The sequence below is a fragment of the Capronia coronata genome (genome assembly GCF_000585585.1).
Source record: "Capronia coronata CBS 617.96 chromosome Unknown acBCG-supercont1.2, whole genome shotgun sequence".
Taxonomy (NCBI): Eukaryota; Fungi; Ascomycota; class Eurotiomycetes; order Chaetothyriales; family Herpotrichiellaceae; genus Capronia; species Capronia coronata.
Window position 1 is genome coordinate 235,287 of NW_006912894.1, and position 14,438 is coordinate 249,724.

A 14,438-nucleotide genomic window follows, 5' to 3' on the forward strand; every position below is an offset into this window, starting at 1 on the left:
TGAGGGAGCGTGGATTCTGATTGCGTCCTATAGAAGAGACGGCTCGCACTATATTTTGTCTATTTTGTCTATTTTGTCTATTTGGACCGTTGATTCGGGTTGTTGGCGAGCTCGCCTGTTTTCGCCAGCGGATGACAAGCTTGTCCTCGCAGAATAAGACTAAAAGGGTCGATAAACGTCAACTACCTACGTACTACTACAGCACACGTCCGCCCATTGCCCGCTTCGCTTCTCCTCGTCGAGATAGCAAGCACGCTCCAAGGTTATCCTCATTGCCTTTTCTGCTCTTCTCTTTCGAAGATGGTAATTCTGGCTCGTCTTTTGAGGAGACCGTCGACACAACCATAATACTATGGCAAGCTCGGAGAGCGTTGTCTGCAGCCATGTCCTACGGCAGCCGAGTGCTGCGTCCTTCAACCGAGTGCTATTATGGTACTTCATCCTTCTTCCTTGTCCTCGAGAGTGGTGTCTGACTACAGCTAGACCTCCTATCGACGTTCATTCGACAAACACGCCCTCACACGCGGACGCGAGTCGGGTCCCCTTCGCAGCGGCGCCCGTTTCACGACTATTTCGTCACCAACCTACCCTCATCCTCCCTTCATCCAGATTCACGTTCCCTGACAGGCCTCGCCCATAAGTTTTCTAGCAAAGACACGACGCCACACTCGCCGGATGGCAGATCGGCTCCCGCAGCCCACCCGTCAGTTTCACGAGACACGACCGTGGTGCGAATACCCCTCCGGAGCGCGAAACATCATTATGGTGCTGCGGTGTCCCGGGGCAGTCGACCCTACAATGAAGACTCGCACCAGGCAGGGATCATCGAGCTTCCGGCATTCGCAAAAAGACCACCACCGTCAATAACAATGAAGACAAGGTCTCGGGAGGGCACATCGGCCGACGGTGCTTCTGGCGACCCTCAGGTCTTCTACTTTGCTATCTTTGACGGCCACGGCGGGGCGGAGTGTAGCGATTTCCTCAGGGAGAGACTTCACGAATACATTGAAAACTCGGCCAATTCTTTCGGGCTCCGGTCCAGCCTGCGGAGACATGACCAAGGAAAAGAAGGAGTAGCACAAGCCCTAGACGAGAACGATGTCGAGCAACAAGAGCAAGCCAAAGCAGTGTTGGACTCAGTCAAATTCAGGAAGGATGAACCGTCTCGAATGAGTCGATCGAGTAGGGGGGCTGCAAAAGGATCTGTATCGGAAACCAATTCTCCTTATCCCGGAGACCCGCCGTTGATTCAGTACGCAACCAAAGAGAAGATCCAGGCTCTGGAAGAGGACTTGACCAAGAAATGGAAGGATCTTGTTGGTGGCTATTTCCGTCGATTCAGACCGGAGTATTTCTCCATATACAACGGGTATCAGAAATCAGGAGAAGAGTCCGTCCCGATGAAAGAAAGCGGCAAAGATGTGGAGTGCGGCGCTGCCATTGAAGAAGTCATCACCTACGCCTTCTTGAAAGCCGACTATGACTTCGTTGCCGCACAGGCCGCGAAAGACTCCCAGACCAGGGACAATACCCGGGCAGAAAGGCCATTGAATGAAGGAGAAATACTAGGCGAGCCCAGCAAAGTCGCATCTTACGTTGGCGGGCCCGCGAGGTTCAAAGGTGGCAGTACTTGTAGTGTGGCATTGGTTTCGACTCCTTCGCCAACGCCGTTCTGGAACCCTGCTACGACATCATCGGTGCTGGTTGCCCACGTCGGAGATACGAGAATCCTGCTCTGCTCTACGGCCACTGGGGCGGCGATACCTCTGACTACCAACCATCACCCATCGTCGCCTGTGGAAAGCAATAGACTGAGGAGGTACGCGGCAACATTCGTAACCGATTCTTTCGGCGAAGAGAGAATCTCCGGACTCGCCAACACCCGTGCATTCGGAGATATCGCGTCCAAGCGCATTGGCGTCAGCGCCGAACCCGAGATCAAGAGAGTTGAACTGGGCCCGGCGGAGTATTCGTTCATGGTCTTGATGTCGGACGGGGTTTCGGGGACTCTCGATGACCAAGAGGTGGTAGATATTGTGAAAGAGGCCAGGACCCCAGAGCAAGCGGCCAGGGATGTGGTCAACTTCGCAACGGAGGTCTCGACAGAAGGCGACAATGCCACTTGTCTGGTCGTGCGAATGGGAGGATGGGAGCGACGGCAGGAGGGGGGCCTTGGAAGTCTGCGCACGAAGGAAAGCCGTGACTATAAGCGACAAAGTGCCGCAGATCCTCGGAGCAGACGGCGGTAGTTGTGTTCAGGGCAGATACTGTATACATCCAATGTATTGATGCAACCTGGTAGCTTCGGAGGAGTGCAGTTGTTACGCATACTGCCACAGTATTGACATGGACAATCAAACGTGAGGTGATATCAGTGCGGCACGTTAGCTGGCCTCATGGTATCTAACAGGAAGTGTGAACGTAGCTAAGGTACAGGTAGGTAGCTACCTTACCGTATATGCCTTATAGTATTGCTGAGTACGTAGTAAGTAACGAGATCGTCGAATACTACTGAGGTGAAGAGCAAATCCGGGGTGAGGAACGATTCGTCCGTACGAGATCCGCCGTTCCGGACTGACAAGACCTACTACAGTACCTCCTGAACCCTCGCCCACCGTTTGCTGGACTGTAGCGGGATGAATAAACACAAAACGCTCTTTACCACCCGTCCCACTGATCCTTCTTACGCAAACGACTTGACCGCTGTTGACTACCAGCACCATCTTACCCGAAAGTACGCAACCGACGACTCCCGCGCAGCAAGCCGAAGTTCCAACCTCATCACCCGAAAAAGAATCCTCAGCCCGCTAGGCGGAACCCTTTATCAGTGCTTGGAGCTCCTTATCAGCCAGCCTTTTCTGCCAGAACTGTGTTTTGGACCTCAATCTCACAACTACAGCCTTTGCGAAACCCCTACGTCGAGCGCAGCGTCCTCGAGCAGATATTGCAGCGCCTCGGACGCAGATAGGTCCCTTCTGAACCCCGTCGCACATTGGCCCTCCCCACCCCGAACACGGAACGATGGAGGAGAAGCAGGGGGAGAAACAAGACCTGCCGGCCAACGGTCATGCGAAGGCGAAGGCGAATGCCGCGCTGGAAAGGATTGAAGCAGAACTAGTTGAACAGGAAAACATCTTCCTTTTCATTCCGAATATCATCGGTATGTCCTGAAATCTGCCTGCACTTCACAGCTGACAGATTGCAGGCTACACGCGAATCGTCCTGGCGATCGCTTCCCTCTACTATATGCCCCTACACCCGCGAACATGCTCGGGCCTCTACAGCTTTTCCTGTATTCTGGACGCCGCCGACGGGCTGGCGGCGCGGCGGTATAATCAGTCCACCACGTTCGGTGCGGTGCTGGACATGGTCACCGACCGGTGCACCACCTCTTGTCTGCTGGTTTTCCTGGCCTCGGCGTTCCCAAGATGGTCCATCGTCTTCCAAGGCTTGATCAGTTTGGACCTTGCCAGCCACTACATCCACATGTACGCAAGCTTGACCATGGGATCGAGCAGGCAGAGTCACAAGAAGGTGGAAGCGAGCAGGAGCTATATCCTCCACCTTTACTATACGAACAGGGTATGTGGAGCCTGTGGATGGGACTGCAGTGCTTGATTGAGTGAACTGACACCGGTGCAGACTGTCCTGTTTTTGTTTTGCGCCCTCAACGAACTTTTCTTCATCGCGCTCTACCTGCTCTCCTTCTCCTCGCCTCTTCTGTCTCCTTCGTTGCTACTTACACCCCAGAGCGCCCCAATATCCGCTCAGCCTGGCTCCCCGGCGCACCCGAAACCGAGCACCCTGTTTGCAAATCCCTGGAGCGCTGGAGCGCTGGAGATGGCCCGCGCCAACAAGATGGACAGTACAATACCGTGGATTTTGGCCGGCGTCAGCTTCCCCGTCATGTTCGGCAAGCAGATCATCAATGTGATCCAGCTGGTGAAGGCGAGCAAATGGTTGGGAGAGGGAGACATTGCCGCGAGAAGAAAAGCCGGGATCGTGGCGGGCAAGAAGAGGGCGTGAAGCGATCGGGGGGAGAATATGTCTTGATCGCTCTAGCCACACTCAAGTTGCCAGAGGAGGGATGCTGATGAGTGGAATTGTCGACTACTTTTTCGAGGGACAACAATCTTCACCGCTGTCAAAGCCTGCATGGCAGAGGAAGTGGGAAACATGGACGAGCGTTGGTGTTTCTGGCGCGACCATGGTAGGCTGTTGCTGGGGTGTTTTGTGCGAGAAGATTTGCATTCAACTGCCTGACTACTTTGCCTCCATCTGTACAACATGGAGGCCGAAGTTTTGTTACCCGGTTTATGTCTCTTTTGACCAGAGTGATTGGCAGTTTGGCGTCGAGCTTTTCTTGGGTGACTTCTGGTGCTGCGAACTGTGCTGCACAGCACGTAATGCTTGTACTCTTTGAGGATTGGAATAGACTGGAATTTGACTTTGCAGGGAGAATGTCCTCAACTATGTGTCTGGGGACCCTTGCACTTTTGTTACTGTCTCGGACAGCATTGCCCTTTTATTCTCACAATTTCTGTGTCTCTGTTCAGGAACTCCGCATAGGCACCAATATGAGCTGATCCGCGCCATTCGATTACTATGACTAACTGGACTCAGAACTCAGGTTTCACCCGACAGCTCCCTTTGTAGCCTCAGCCTTGCTGACCAAGAGAAAAGGGGCTCGTCCTGCAGTGGTGGTCCGCAATTTCAGCCCCTGAAACGCGGCAGGAAGAAGCGAACATCGCCATATCATGCAAGCAATTCCATCAAGATCGCCTCCTCAGGGATACTAGTGTCGACATTCACCATAGCTTGATCCGAGTAGCAGACCGGCTGACTCGTCATTATGCAACGGCTTTGATTGTGCTTGAGACTGAGCATATTTGCTGGCCATCCGCATCCGTATTGTTTGCTCTCGAGGAACCCAGCATATTCCCTTCTTGATATACAGAGACCCATCGCTGCACCGGCCTCCCCTCAGACGTTTCTGGTCCCCGTTACGATCTACCAAGCCCCATATGGTTGGCGTAGCAGGGATCTTGGGGGAATAACCAGCCCTGCTGGCATCCTGCTATTATAGCTACAGCATAAATCTTTCCGCATACTGCCGGCACCGACAGCCACGGATCATCTCCCTACATATACCTACATGTAAGATAATGGAACATACCAGGTCTGGGCATGGAAGTTGTGCGCAGGCTCGGCTGGGTCCCAAGATTGAACCACCCGATGTGTTGAGACGTCTTGAAAGCAGCTTCCCGGCTGCTAGGTCAGATCTTCAACGACGACGACACAGGTTCTCGGTGGATTGTCTCCTGGATACTGCAGACTTGGATTCCATTCTCATACTTGCCTCATCCTTTTCTATTCTGAACTGGACGGTCTCCAGTGGGTTGGCTTCCGCCCGCGATCATCTTCTGCTGTCTAGCTCTGATAGGACCAGGCGAGGTGAGCATACACTACCTACCTTAGGTACAAGTACCCAGGTAACCTGCAGGATTTCTAGCCGCGCTCTGCTCCTCCCGCCGTCCTTGACTGTCGCTTCCTTTCACATCCGACCGCTACTATCAGTATCGGACTGGTGTTGAGCAGGACTTGCACTTTGTACCGGCAGAGGACATCATGAAATCAGATGAGTCGCGTGGTGAGTCCAGCAGAACGTGGTTGCTTCCTTGAAGTTGGACGTATTCGACGGCAAGCGTCCATGGAATCTCATCTGGCCTGGCTTGCACCTTCACCTTCACCTCAAGATTGTTTGTTTGTCACTCTTGGTCTGGCTGTGTTTCAGACTTATCTCACGGCTGCCTCAGTGTTACATTGTGTCCACTGCCCATGAGAAGGGACGCAGAATACTTCGACACACATATCTGAACCCTCGTCCTGCTCTTTTCCACTGACTGTGACTCAAATCATTTGCTTTCCCCTCTGACTGTGACTTTCTTAGGATCAATCCCTTTCATCGCATCTGTTGAGGCTCCACCTTCTAGTTTTATGAGCCACTGGGCAGCCTGCAGGAAAAGACACCCAGACAGGGCCAAAAAGAGCCGTCGAGCCTACAACAGAAGACGGAAGCAAATGAAAATGTTGACGAAGGAATACCCAACTAGCACACTGGAAAAGGAGCCAGTCGAAGAAGATCTACGACACCAGGCTGGCGATCCTGTAACTTATCACGACATCGGCTTGGCCGAGATGACCGATATGACCGAGACCGGCAGCCCAGAAATCGAACACACGTGGCACGAGAATTGCTATTACCCAGTCTTCTCCAGCCGCGGCCCAGAAGCACCTCGTGCCGATGAAGCTGTTGTTGAATACCACGGTACAGACGAGGAGGAGGATGAGGAAGACCATGACAATGAGGACGATAGTGATGATAGCAGCGATGGTGAGGGTGAGGATGACGAAGACGAAGAAGACGACAGCGATGATGAAGACAGCAATCTCTCTCGCAGCCGTAACAGCAAGCCGCTGTGCAGACAGCCCCTGCATGACATTGAAAGTCTGTACGAACCGCAAGGGTTTGGCGATCAAGAACAATCCTTCAATGATGGTCCTTCAGGTGCTCGCCCAAAGAAGCAGCCTAAACAGGACGCGCCCAATGGCACTGCCCTTCCCGGCGAAGTTCTTGCAGCGGGTGCCGAGCTTGAGGGTGCTGGCGATGGCGATGGGGATATTGTCGACCACCAAATCCCACCATCTAGTCGAATGGCGAAAACAAGGCAGCTTGCACCGACGCGACCACTCAAGGGCACATCTTCCAGCAAGAGACGACCAAATGGTAATGTTGCTCTCAACGAGGACCAGCCGGCTCAGACAAAACGCCAGAAGGTCAGCCATAGGATTGATTCCAACGATAACAGCGCCGAGCGAGACAATATCGACCAAATGCAGCTTGCCGCTTCACAACCGGCCACCACCTCTACTACCGCAGTTGCTGATCCTGTCACCTCCAAGAAGGCAGTCATAAATCACCCTCATGGCAACTGGCCAGTCCTCCGCTCGTCGCGCACCTTCTCCACGTTTACTCTGGCCGAACAATCTCGAACTCTGAAAGACTGGATGGCAGAAGTCAAAGAGTATATGACCGCCATCGAGGCAGGCGCCATTCCAGTGGTCAAGATGTCCCGCTTCTTTCGCCATGTCGGCACATATCTCACTGCTTCGACAGAGATCCTTGACGACGTGGCACTTGCAGCCGAACGGCTGGAAGGCCATTCCAAGAGGGTACGAGAGGGGATGGCGTTGGCCGATGTGGAAAGACGAGAGGTTGCCGAGTTACTGGGAAAGTTCGCATTGCCTAGCTCGACGCGGAACACTGCACAGAACAGCGAGCAGGAATGAACGTTGCCTTCTTCTGGCAACGCCCAGAGGGGGTTGAGTTGGAAAGCAAGAATTCTGGTACACCAGCACTCAGAGCTGCCATGTGAAGGACAGGTGGTACGCCTGCAATTTCCCACTGCCTTGCGGTCAACGGGGACTCACCCAAGCTTTCGACATCATCGCAACAAGTTTGTATGCTGGAGAAGGCGCAACACCCTACAACTTACCAACCTACCAACCTCCCGTCTCTCGTTGTGAAGTCGTTATGAAGTGCGCGAAAAGAAAAGGAAAACCCTCCCCAAACAAGCCCGGGTCGATTAGAGCTTACGTTGTCTGCTCATAACATGCTTTCACATGAGCCATCACTAGCTCTCCTTGTTTCTACTTTCACCTGCCTGGCGAAGAAAAGGAACGTCCCTTCGAGTCCGGGTTTGATGGCCCGGGGTGGTGCTAAGACAAAATGCTCGGATCCCGTGCTTGGGTGCAACAATAGCCAGGTTGAAAATTCATACACATGGTGTAGCTCCCAACAATTGCACTCATTTCAAACACTCGTAAGCTGATATACCATTTTGATAGACCATGATCCTATGGCGTGTTAGCCACATGGACTAGCCTTCAAATCGTCCCATAGTCAACATGAGCCTGGGTAGACAGAATGCAGACGCTATAACTTCACAATTGTCTCTACCGCTGGCGGGTGCCTGCGTATCTGTCTGCCGGTGCCTAGCTCTTCCCTGTGTTTGCTTGACCATGTCGCTTCACTTCACTCTCGCCCGTCAACCTGGTTCGGGCATACAGTGTCGCATGTTGCTAAACCAATCGGTAAGCAAGCCTGACGCGTGTGCGTATGTAGGTACAGCGACCGAAGATCAATGTGTGTTCTGAAACTTCTCCCAACTTGTCTCGATTTGAAGCCTTCTGATCGAACTCGTGCTCACCTCTCAAAATCGTGCCGCATGCGCTGTCTCACAGACCCCGTTACGTGGCCTCACCAGGTACTGATCCTTCGCCATGCCTAGCAGGTTATGGACTTTTCTCTCCATCCACCAAGAGATGATCCGGGGGAGATCCGCACGTCCGCAATGTGGTGCCAACAGGAAACCACAGAGAGAAGAAAAGCAAAAGGATGGGCCCCGCGAGCAAGTGTTCAAACCTGAGTGGTTTGCTGGAAACCCGGATATCGAAGATGAAGAAGACAACGGCGACAAGACGAGAAACACGTGCCTATGCGAAGGAGAAACCGACGTTCGAACCACGGGCATCAACTTGTATCAGCCGGTCGAGGGAAGGCGAGCTTATCCATCTTACCTCAGAATCTACGGGCCAGGCAGGATGCTTGTCAAAGGCAGCACCTGCCGATACATCATGGAACTCCACGAGCAAGGACTGCAGCCCAGCAGAATAGCCAGCAAAATCCTGGACATGTCATATGCTGAGGTCTATACGGCCGCCGAGATCCGCGCTGTCATCCACTCTTGCACAACGCTCGATCTCAATGGACACTCACCGCTTGCGACCGAGAGCTGGGAGCAGGAACCAATTGAGGGGTGGTGGTTCAAGGAGGAAAGCTACTGTGAGGCGTTGAGGCGACAACTGCCAGTGGACAAAGACGTCTGCGGCTATGACTGCGACGAGGGATGGTGGAAGGACAGGCAACACGAAGACAACCGAGACTGGGTGCGTTTCGGCGAGAGATCAATCGGCTCACACAGTCAGAGGAGGAACTAGCCACAGGAGGAACTAGCCACAGTCAGCAAAGCTCATCTTGTGTCCTGAAGGAAGGTTGTCAAGGGACTTGGACTTGTGATGGAAACCTCGTACGCAATGGGCTGGAGAGATCCCCGATCAGAGAATATGCGGCAAGACTGTTCCTGGGGACTCGTCTGGTGAATACTGTGCCCGAAACCACCAAGGTTGGCCATCATCAATCTCCTGGATGTCGGTATACAAGATGGGGCTTGCTGTCACCAAAAGCTTGCCCGCAGGAGAGTGCATATTCTGAGGACCGCAGGCTCGAAGCCACAAAAGGTCGATATCATGGATGCTGCATGACCCTATGACCACTTGGTTGACGATCGTTTGTGTGGGACGTGAAGAGAATTGCAGATGACTTGTGCAGAGACAAAATGATTCTCGTTTTTGAATCGGATGTGCGGAGCTCCTATTAAGGCATCACCAAAACCCCCTTAGCATAGCACTCTGGGGATAGGGACCCCTGGCTCTTACCCGGAAAGCCCGCCAGGAAAGCCGTCAGGCTCAGTCCTAGCGTATCTGATTGGGCAGGCCAAGCTGTTGGCAGAGGGTAAAAGGAGTTGTCTGCGCCGGAGAAGAAAGGTGGGCTGCACAAAAGGACAACCTCGAGGGTCCGTTTCGAAGACGGGATGAGAAGGAAACGCTAGGGAGGCGGCACAGGAGCATGGAGAGGGTCCGATTTCGCCAGTCACAGCCGCTGCCGGGAGATGACAATGGTGAGGCACAACGTCAGTGAAGAAAGCAAAGGATGATAGTAGACCGTGTAGAAGACAGAGAAGTCCGCAGGGTGAGATGAGACAATGTCTGCTAGTAGTATGTACTGTGTACAGAGTGCCAGTGCAGTGCCTCTCATCATCTCCGAAAGCCCAAAGTCCAGTCTTGAACAGCCACCGCAAAAACATACTAGGCCTCCAAAGCCTCCGAAGCCTCTCTAGACCCTAATGAGCCTCGGACATTTTCCCTGCCGGAAACGCCTAGGGAGCCTAGGGAGCCTAGAGAGTCCACTGGGTCCACTGGGTCCAAAGAGTGGCAGACGACACTGCACTGCAGGCGATACAACAAGTCGATCCCATCTTCGCTTCACACTGCATTTATTCTCCATCCCCCATCGGACTTTGGACCCAATCACTGTTGCCCGATTCCCCCTGCTACCCCGGTCACATCTCCCGCCCAAACCATCTCCTTCGCCCCAATAGTAGGTAGGTAGTCAGTGCGGTCACAACAAAATCCGACTGACCTGGAGGGAGACTTCCGAGCTCGAGCTCGAGCGGCAGCGGCAGCTTACTTGTCCTTGAACTCTTCCTGCATATTCGGGGACACGTCTTTTCTCCTCGATCATGATGCGGCGTCGCTCTATATCAGATTGCAGTCAGTGAATACCGCTGCCACCTTTCGACCTTCTCGATACAGCACACGCCGGGCGGAGTGACCTTGATCATGCGACAACCGCCACCAACATGAATGCCCACGATCTCCGAATGCAGGAAGCCCACGAAGGGCGGCCCAAGTCGCCTGGCATTCCCCTTCGCAATCCCATCCATCCGTCCGTCATCGAGCACCTTGATCCCGCCTTTGTCAAATTATACAATGACCACATCGCCAATGGCCCTCCCACCTCGACGGATTTGAACGTCGTCCGCCAGAACTATTCGGCCCTATACTCCTACGCAGCAGCTCCCGCAACCGGTGTCGGTGGGATTGGAGAAACGCAGGTACCGGGTTGGGACAAATATCCAGGAGACATCAATGTGCGAGTTTACGTGCCTCCAGGGGAGGAGACAGGACAGCGCAAAGTATGGCCGGTTCATTTCAACTTCCACGGCGGGGGTATGTGGTTCCTACTGTCCGAAGCGTTTTCCAAGTGTTGACTTTCACAGGATGGGCCGTAGGGGACCTTGAGACCGATGCGCACATCTGCCACCATATCTGTGCTTCGGTCCCCTGCTGTGTGATTGACGTCGAATATCGATTGATTCCCGAATATCCCTTCCCCATTGGAATCATGGACGGCATGGCTGCAGTGGCACATATCCTTGGTAATCACAAGACATTCTCCATCGATCCCGCGAACATGACCTTTGGTGGGGAGTCCTCCGGTGCTACCATCGCGCTCGTCTTGAACCATCTCTTTCGAGACGGCGGGTTGGGTGAGAAGTTGAAGGGCGTCATCGTTGGAACTCCGACCATCAGTGATGTGAGGAAATATGCCACTCCGGACATGAGCCCCTGGCCTAGCATGCGAGAGGCCGAATGGGCACCACTCCTCAACTGGGAAAAGTTGAAGTGGTTCGACACTTTCAAATGGATCTCCGTCTCGAACCAGCATCCTACCAAACCCAAAGAGCAGAGAAGGGACATCTCCTGGTTTGCGGATGCCATGAATGCGCCCGACTTCAGCAATCTGGCGCCGTTGACCTACTTGGCTACGGCCGAGGTTGACCCTCTCAGAGATGAGGCCGAAGCATATGCCCAAAAGGTGGAAGCAGCCGGCAACAAAATCATTGTAAGGAGGTTTAGAGGAGTTCCACACCACTTCATGCACATGGACCGTGTGCTTCCTCAGGGCCGTGAGTACGTCCAGGACGTCATCTCACATATTCGGCAGTGCTTGTATCCTCCATCTGCGCCAGCCGCCACCACTCCGCCAGAGACTTGAGGATGTCTCCAATCTCCTGGTCGAGCTTCGGCACGAACCAGAGAACCTACATTTTTAATTGGCGGCATGAGAGACCCATCATCGCCCTCTACACTGCTACAGCAGGCAATTCAACGTCAAACCAGGAGCAGAGCTGTAAGATGTCAATCTCTTTGGAGACAGTACAGCAACCCAATGGCCGGCACCTAGCAGGCAAGAAGCTATGGCCCGTATCCCAGCCATGGCTGAATATGATTGCATCACCGTCGTGTATGGAGCACATCGTCTGCCCAGATGCCGGCTTGGTAAGGTCATGATGCGCTCTCCAAGCGCCTCGTCACTTTCTCACAAGATGGATGAGCTAGGTTGGACTGGACACAGCACGCAAAGGTTTCGACTGCCTCTATCACTACTTCTGGCAGCATGAACGAGAAAGAGATGGTGACAGAAGGATGGTGACTTCACCATCGCTACACACGCCTACTGGGAGAGTGTACGACCTGAAGGGGTGAACATGGAATTTGTGCAAGACTGCCTTAGGTAGGCGTCTTTTCGACAGGAAGTGACTGAAATATACACGTTTGAGAGAACAACAACAGCACGACCTTGCTTCTAAGGATGTATGAATGAAGACTGCTGGACAATGCAGGATACCATCGCATTGGGTCCTGGGTGGGCATGCAATCAATTGCTGTGGTTTGTCTTGGTTGCCAGAGGAGGATCTGGACATCCATTGCATCGTCGTGTCAAGCTCTACATCAGAGAAATAGTCGAGATAAGGAGGGATTGACCCAAATTGCTGCTGGGGAACGACATGATCAAGAACAACAATATACAGAGAACTATAACTTTACGCTCGTTTCACATGGCCATATGCCCCGGCATTGGCTCCCGGCATATGGAATGTCAGGTATGCTGGATGCCTTGGTGGGCGATTCTAGAACTGTGGCCAAGTGAAGCGAAGTGAAGCTGCGCCACAATTGGAATTTGAAGCCGGCGGCGTGATATACGTAGTACGAGCACATACATGATGTACCTAGGTACGTAGCCGATGACGGTGTCTGCTCTCTACTCTCTACACTCTCCACCATCCTCGTTTACAGTACTACTACTAATAGTACTTGTACTTCACCTCATTTAGCAACTCAACTATCCTTCACCACGGCATCATCCGCCACCCTACAGAGTACTTAGGACAGCTCTGCCGTCAATTACCTCAAGCGGTAGACTCCCAACCCTCTTGCAATAGCTGCACGCCCTCTTCCTGATCCAATCCCTCTTTATCTCACACAGCTCTGCATCTGATGGCCGACTTCGTACCGCCTCCAGGCCCGCCGCCGCCTAAAGTGCCGGAAGGCTGGAAAGCCGTCTACAGCGACCAGTACAAAGAATGGTACGTATGAGCGTTGTCTTTGGCACCTGCGATCCCATCCCGTCGTCCGCTCTCTTTGTTTCGTCCCATGCGTACCACCCATTACTCAAATCTCATTGCCGCGCCACTGACACTCACTCGCTTTCGACCTCAGGTTCTACGTCAACCTCTACACCAAACAGTCAACATGGGAGAGACCAACTGAGCCCGCACGACCTCCCAACTCCAGCCATGAAGACGCACCTCCCGGTGTCCCGCCTCCATCCTACTCCGCGGGGCCGGATGTCCCTCATGTCTCCGACACCAAACAACCGCTCGAGTCCAACAACCCGTACAGCAGCCAACGTCGCGCCAACGAGACAGACGAACAGCTCGCCCGACGACTGCAAGAAGAGGAGAACCTGCGCGACCGCGGCGCCGCCGACGACTACTACAACTCTGGCACTGCACCTGGAGCAGCAGGAGCAGGAGCAGGAGCCAGAGTAGGCACAGGCACCCCAGGCATCCAGGGCGGATATCCCGGCGCACCAAGCCCGCTGCCTGCTCGTCCCGAGAGTAGCAACAGTGCTGGCCGATCTAAGGGATTCTTCGGCAAGCTGCTGGGCAAAACCTCGTCTTCGTCGCATGGTTATCCCGCACAGCACGGCGGCTACGGTTACGGTCAGCCCGGCTATCCCCAAGCAGGCTATGGCGCAGGTCCTGGATACGGTGGTGGCTACCCCCAGCAAGGCTATGGCGGCTATCCTCCCGGTCCGGTCTACGGCGGAGGCTACGGCGGCGGTTACGGGGCTGCCGCACCGCCGAGACGCAGCGGTGGCGGTATGGGTGTCGGTGGTGCCGCTGCGTTGGGTGTGGGCGGTGGCTTGCTCGGCGGCATGCTTCTGTCGGATGCCATCAATGATGGCGAGCAGGATGCCTACCAAGACGGCTACCAGGACGGTGCTGATAACGGCGGCGACTATGGCGGTGGCGACGATATGGGTGGTGGAGACTTCTAAGCCGATCCCTGAGGTATGTCGGTCGGTGGCGGTCTCAGACAGCGGCGTCGACTTCAAAGTCCAAGTGTCACGCACGCTGCTTTACGATGACTGGGTTATGATGACACGAGGTGGGCGAGCACACTGATATTACCTGAGAGTGCAGCAATCGCGCTCAAGAATGCCGATTTTTTGACTCGAGTCTAATAAGCATGTAGACGATCATGATCATTCTTCTCAAGAGTGACCAAGTTGGGCGTGATTTGGTCACTCAACTCTCACATCCCATCTCTGGTTTCCCACCGTGTTCCTCCGTTCGTACCAGACCAGACCAGACCAGACCAGACCAAGAACCAGGAAATCCAATCTA

General features: G+C 53.8%; 6 protein-coding genes across 6 annotated transcripts; all 6 read left to right on the forward strand.

Moving 5' to 3' along the window:
* Positions 1-383: 383 nt before the first annotated feature.
* On the forward strand, positions 384-2,249 carry A1O1_01751 (uncharacterized protein; the record flags this gene model as incomplete). The annotated part of the gene is made up of 2 exons (XM_007722663.1): positions 384-432; positions 484-2,249. The coding sequence occupies 2 exons, from the start codon at positions 384-386 to the stop codon at positions 2,247-2,249; spliced, it is 1,815 nt and encodes a 604-aa protein (XP_007720853.1).
* A 772-nt stretch (positions 2,250-3,021) lies between these two features.
* On the forward strand, positions 3,022-4,026 carry A1O1_01752 (CDP-diacylglycerol-inositol 3-phosphatidyltransferase; the record flags this gene model as incomplete). The annotated part of the gene is made up of 3 exons (XM_007722664.1): positions 3,022-3,160; positions 3,206-3,582; positions 3,643-4,026. The coding sequence occupies 3 exons, from the start codon at positions 3,022-3,024 to the stop codon at positions 4,024-4,026; spliced, it is 900 nt and encodes a 299-aa protein (XP_007720854.1).
* A 2,061-nt stretch (positions 4,027-6,087) lies between these two features.
* A1O1_01753 (uncharacterized protein) lies at positions 6,088-7,350 on the forward strand (the record flags this gene model as incomplete). The annotated part of the gene is made up of 1 exon (XM_007722665.1): positions 6,088-7,350. The coding sequence occupies one exon, from the start codon at positions 6,088-6,090 to the stop codon at positions 7,348-7,350; it is 1,263 nt and encodes a 420-aa protein (XP_007720855.1).
* A 993-nt stretch (positions 7,351-8,343) lies between these two features.
* A1O1_01754 (uncharacterized protein) lies at positions 8,344-9,060 on the forward strand (the record flags this gene model as incomplete). Its single annotated transcript, XM_007722666.1, has 1 exon — positions 8,344-9,060. One exon carries the CDS (start codon positions 8,344-8,346, stop codon positions 9,058-9,060), a length of 717 nt encoding a protein of 238 aa, XP_007720856.1.
* Positions 9,061-10,541: 1,481 nt separating this feature from the next.
* On the forward strand, positions 10,542-11,740 carry A1O1_01755 (uncharacterized protein; the record flags this gene model as incomplete). Its single annotated transcript, XM_007722667.1, has 2 exons — positions 10,542-10,911; positions 10,962-11,740. 2 exons carry the CDS (start codon positions 10,542-10,544, stop codon positions 11,738-11,740), a joined length of 1,149 nt encoding a protein of 382 aa, XP_007720857.1.
* Positions 11,741-13,023: 1,283 nt separating this feature from the next.
* On the forward strand, positions 13,024-14,089 carry A1O1_01756 (uncharacterized protein; the record flags this gene model as incomplete). The annotated part of the gene is made up of 2 exons (XM_007722668.1): positions 13,024-13,112; positions 13,246-14,089. 2 exons carry the CDS (start codon positions 13,024-13,026, stop codon positions 14,087-14,089), a joined length of 933 nt encoding a protein of 310 aa, XP_007720858.1.
* Positions 14,090-14,438: the final 349 nt, after the last annotated feature.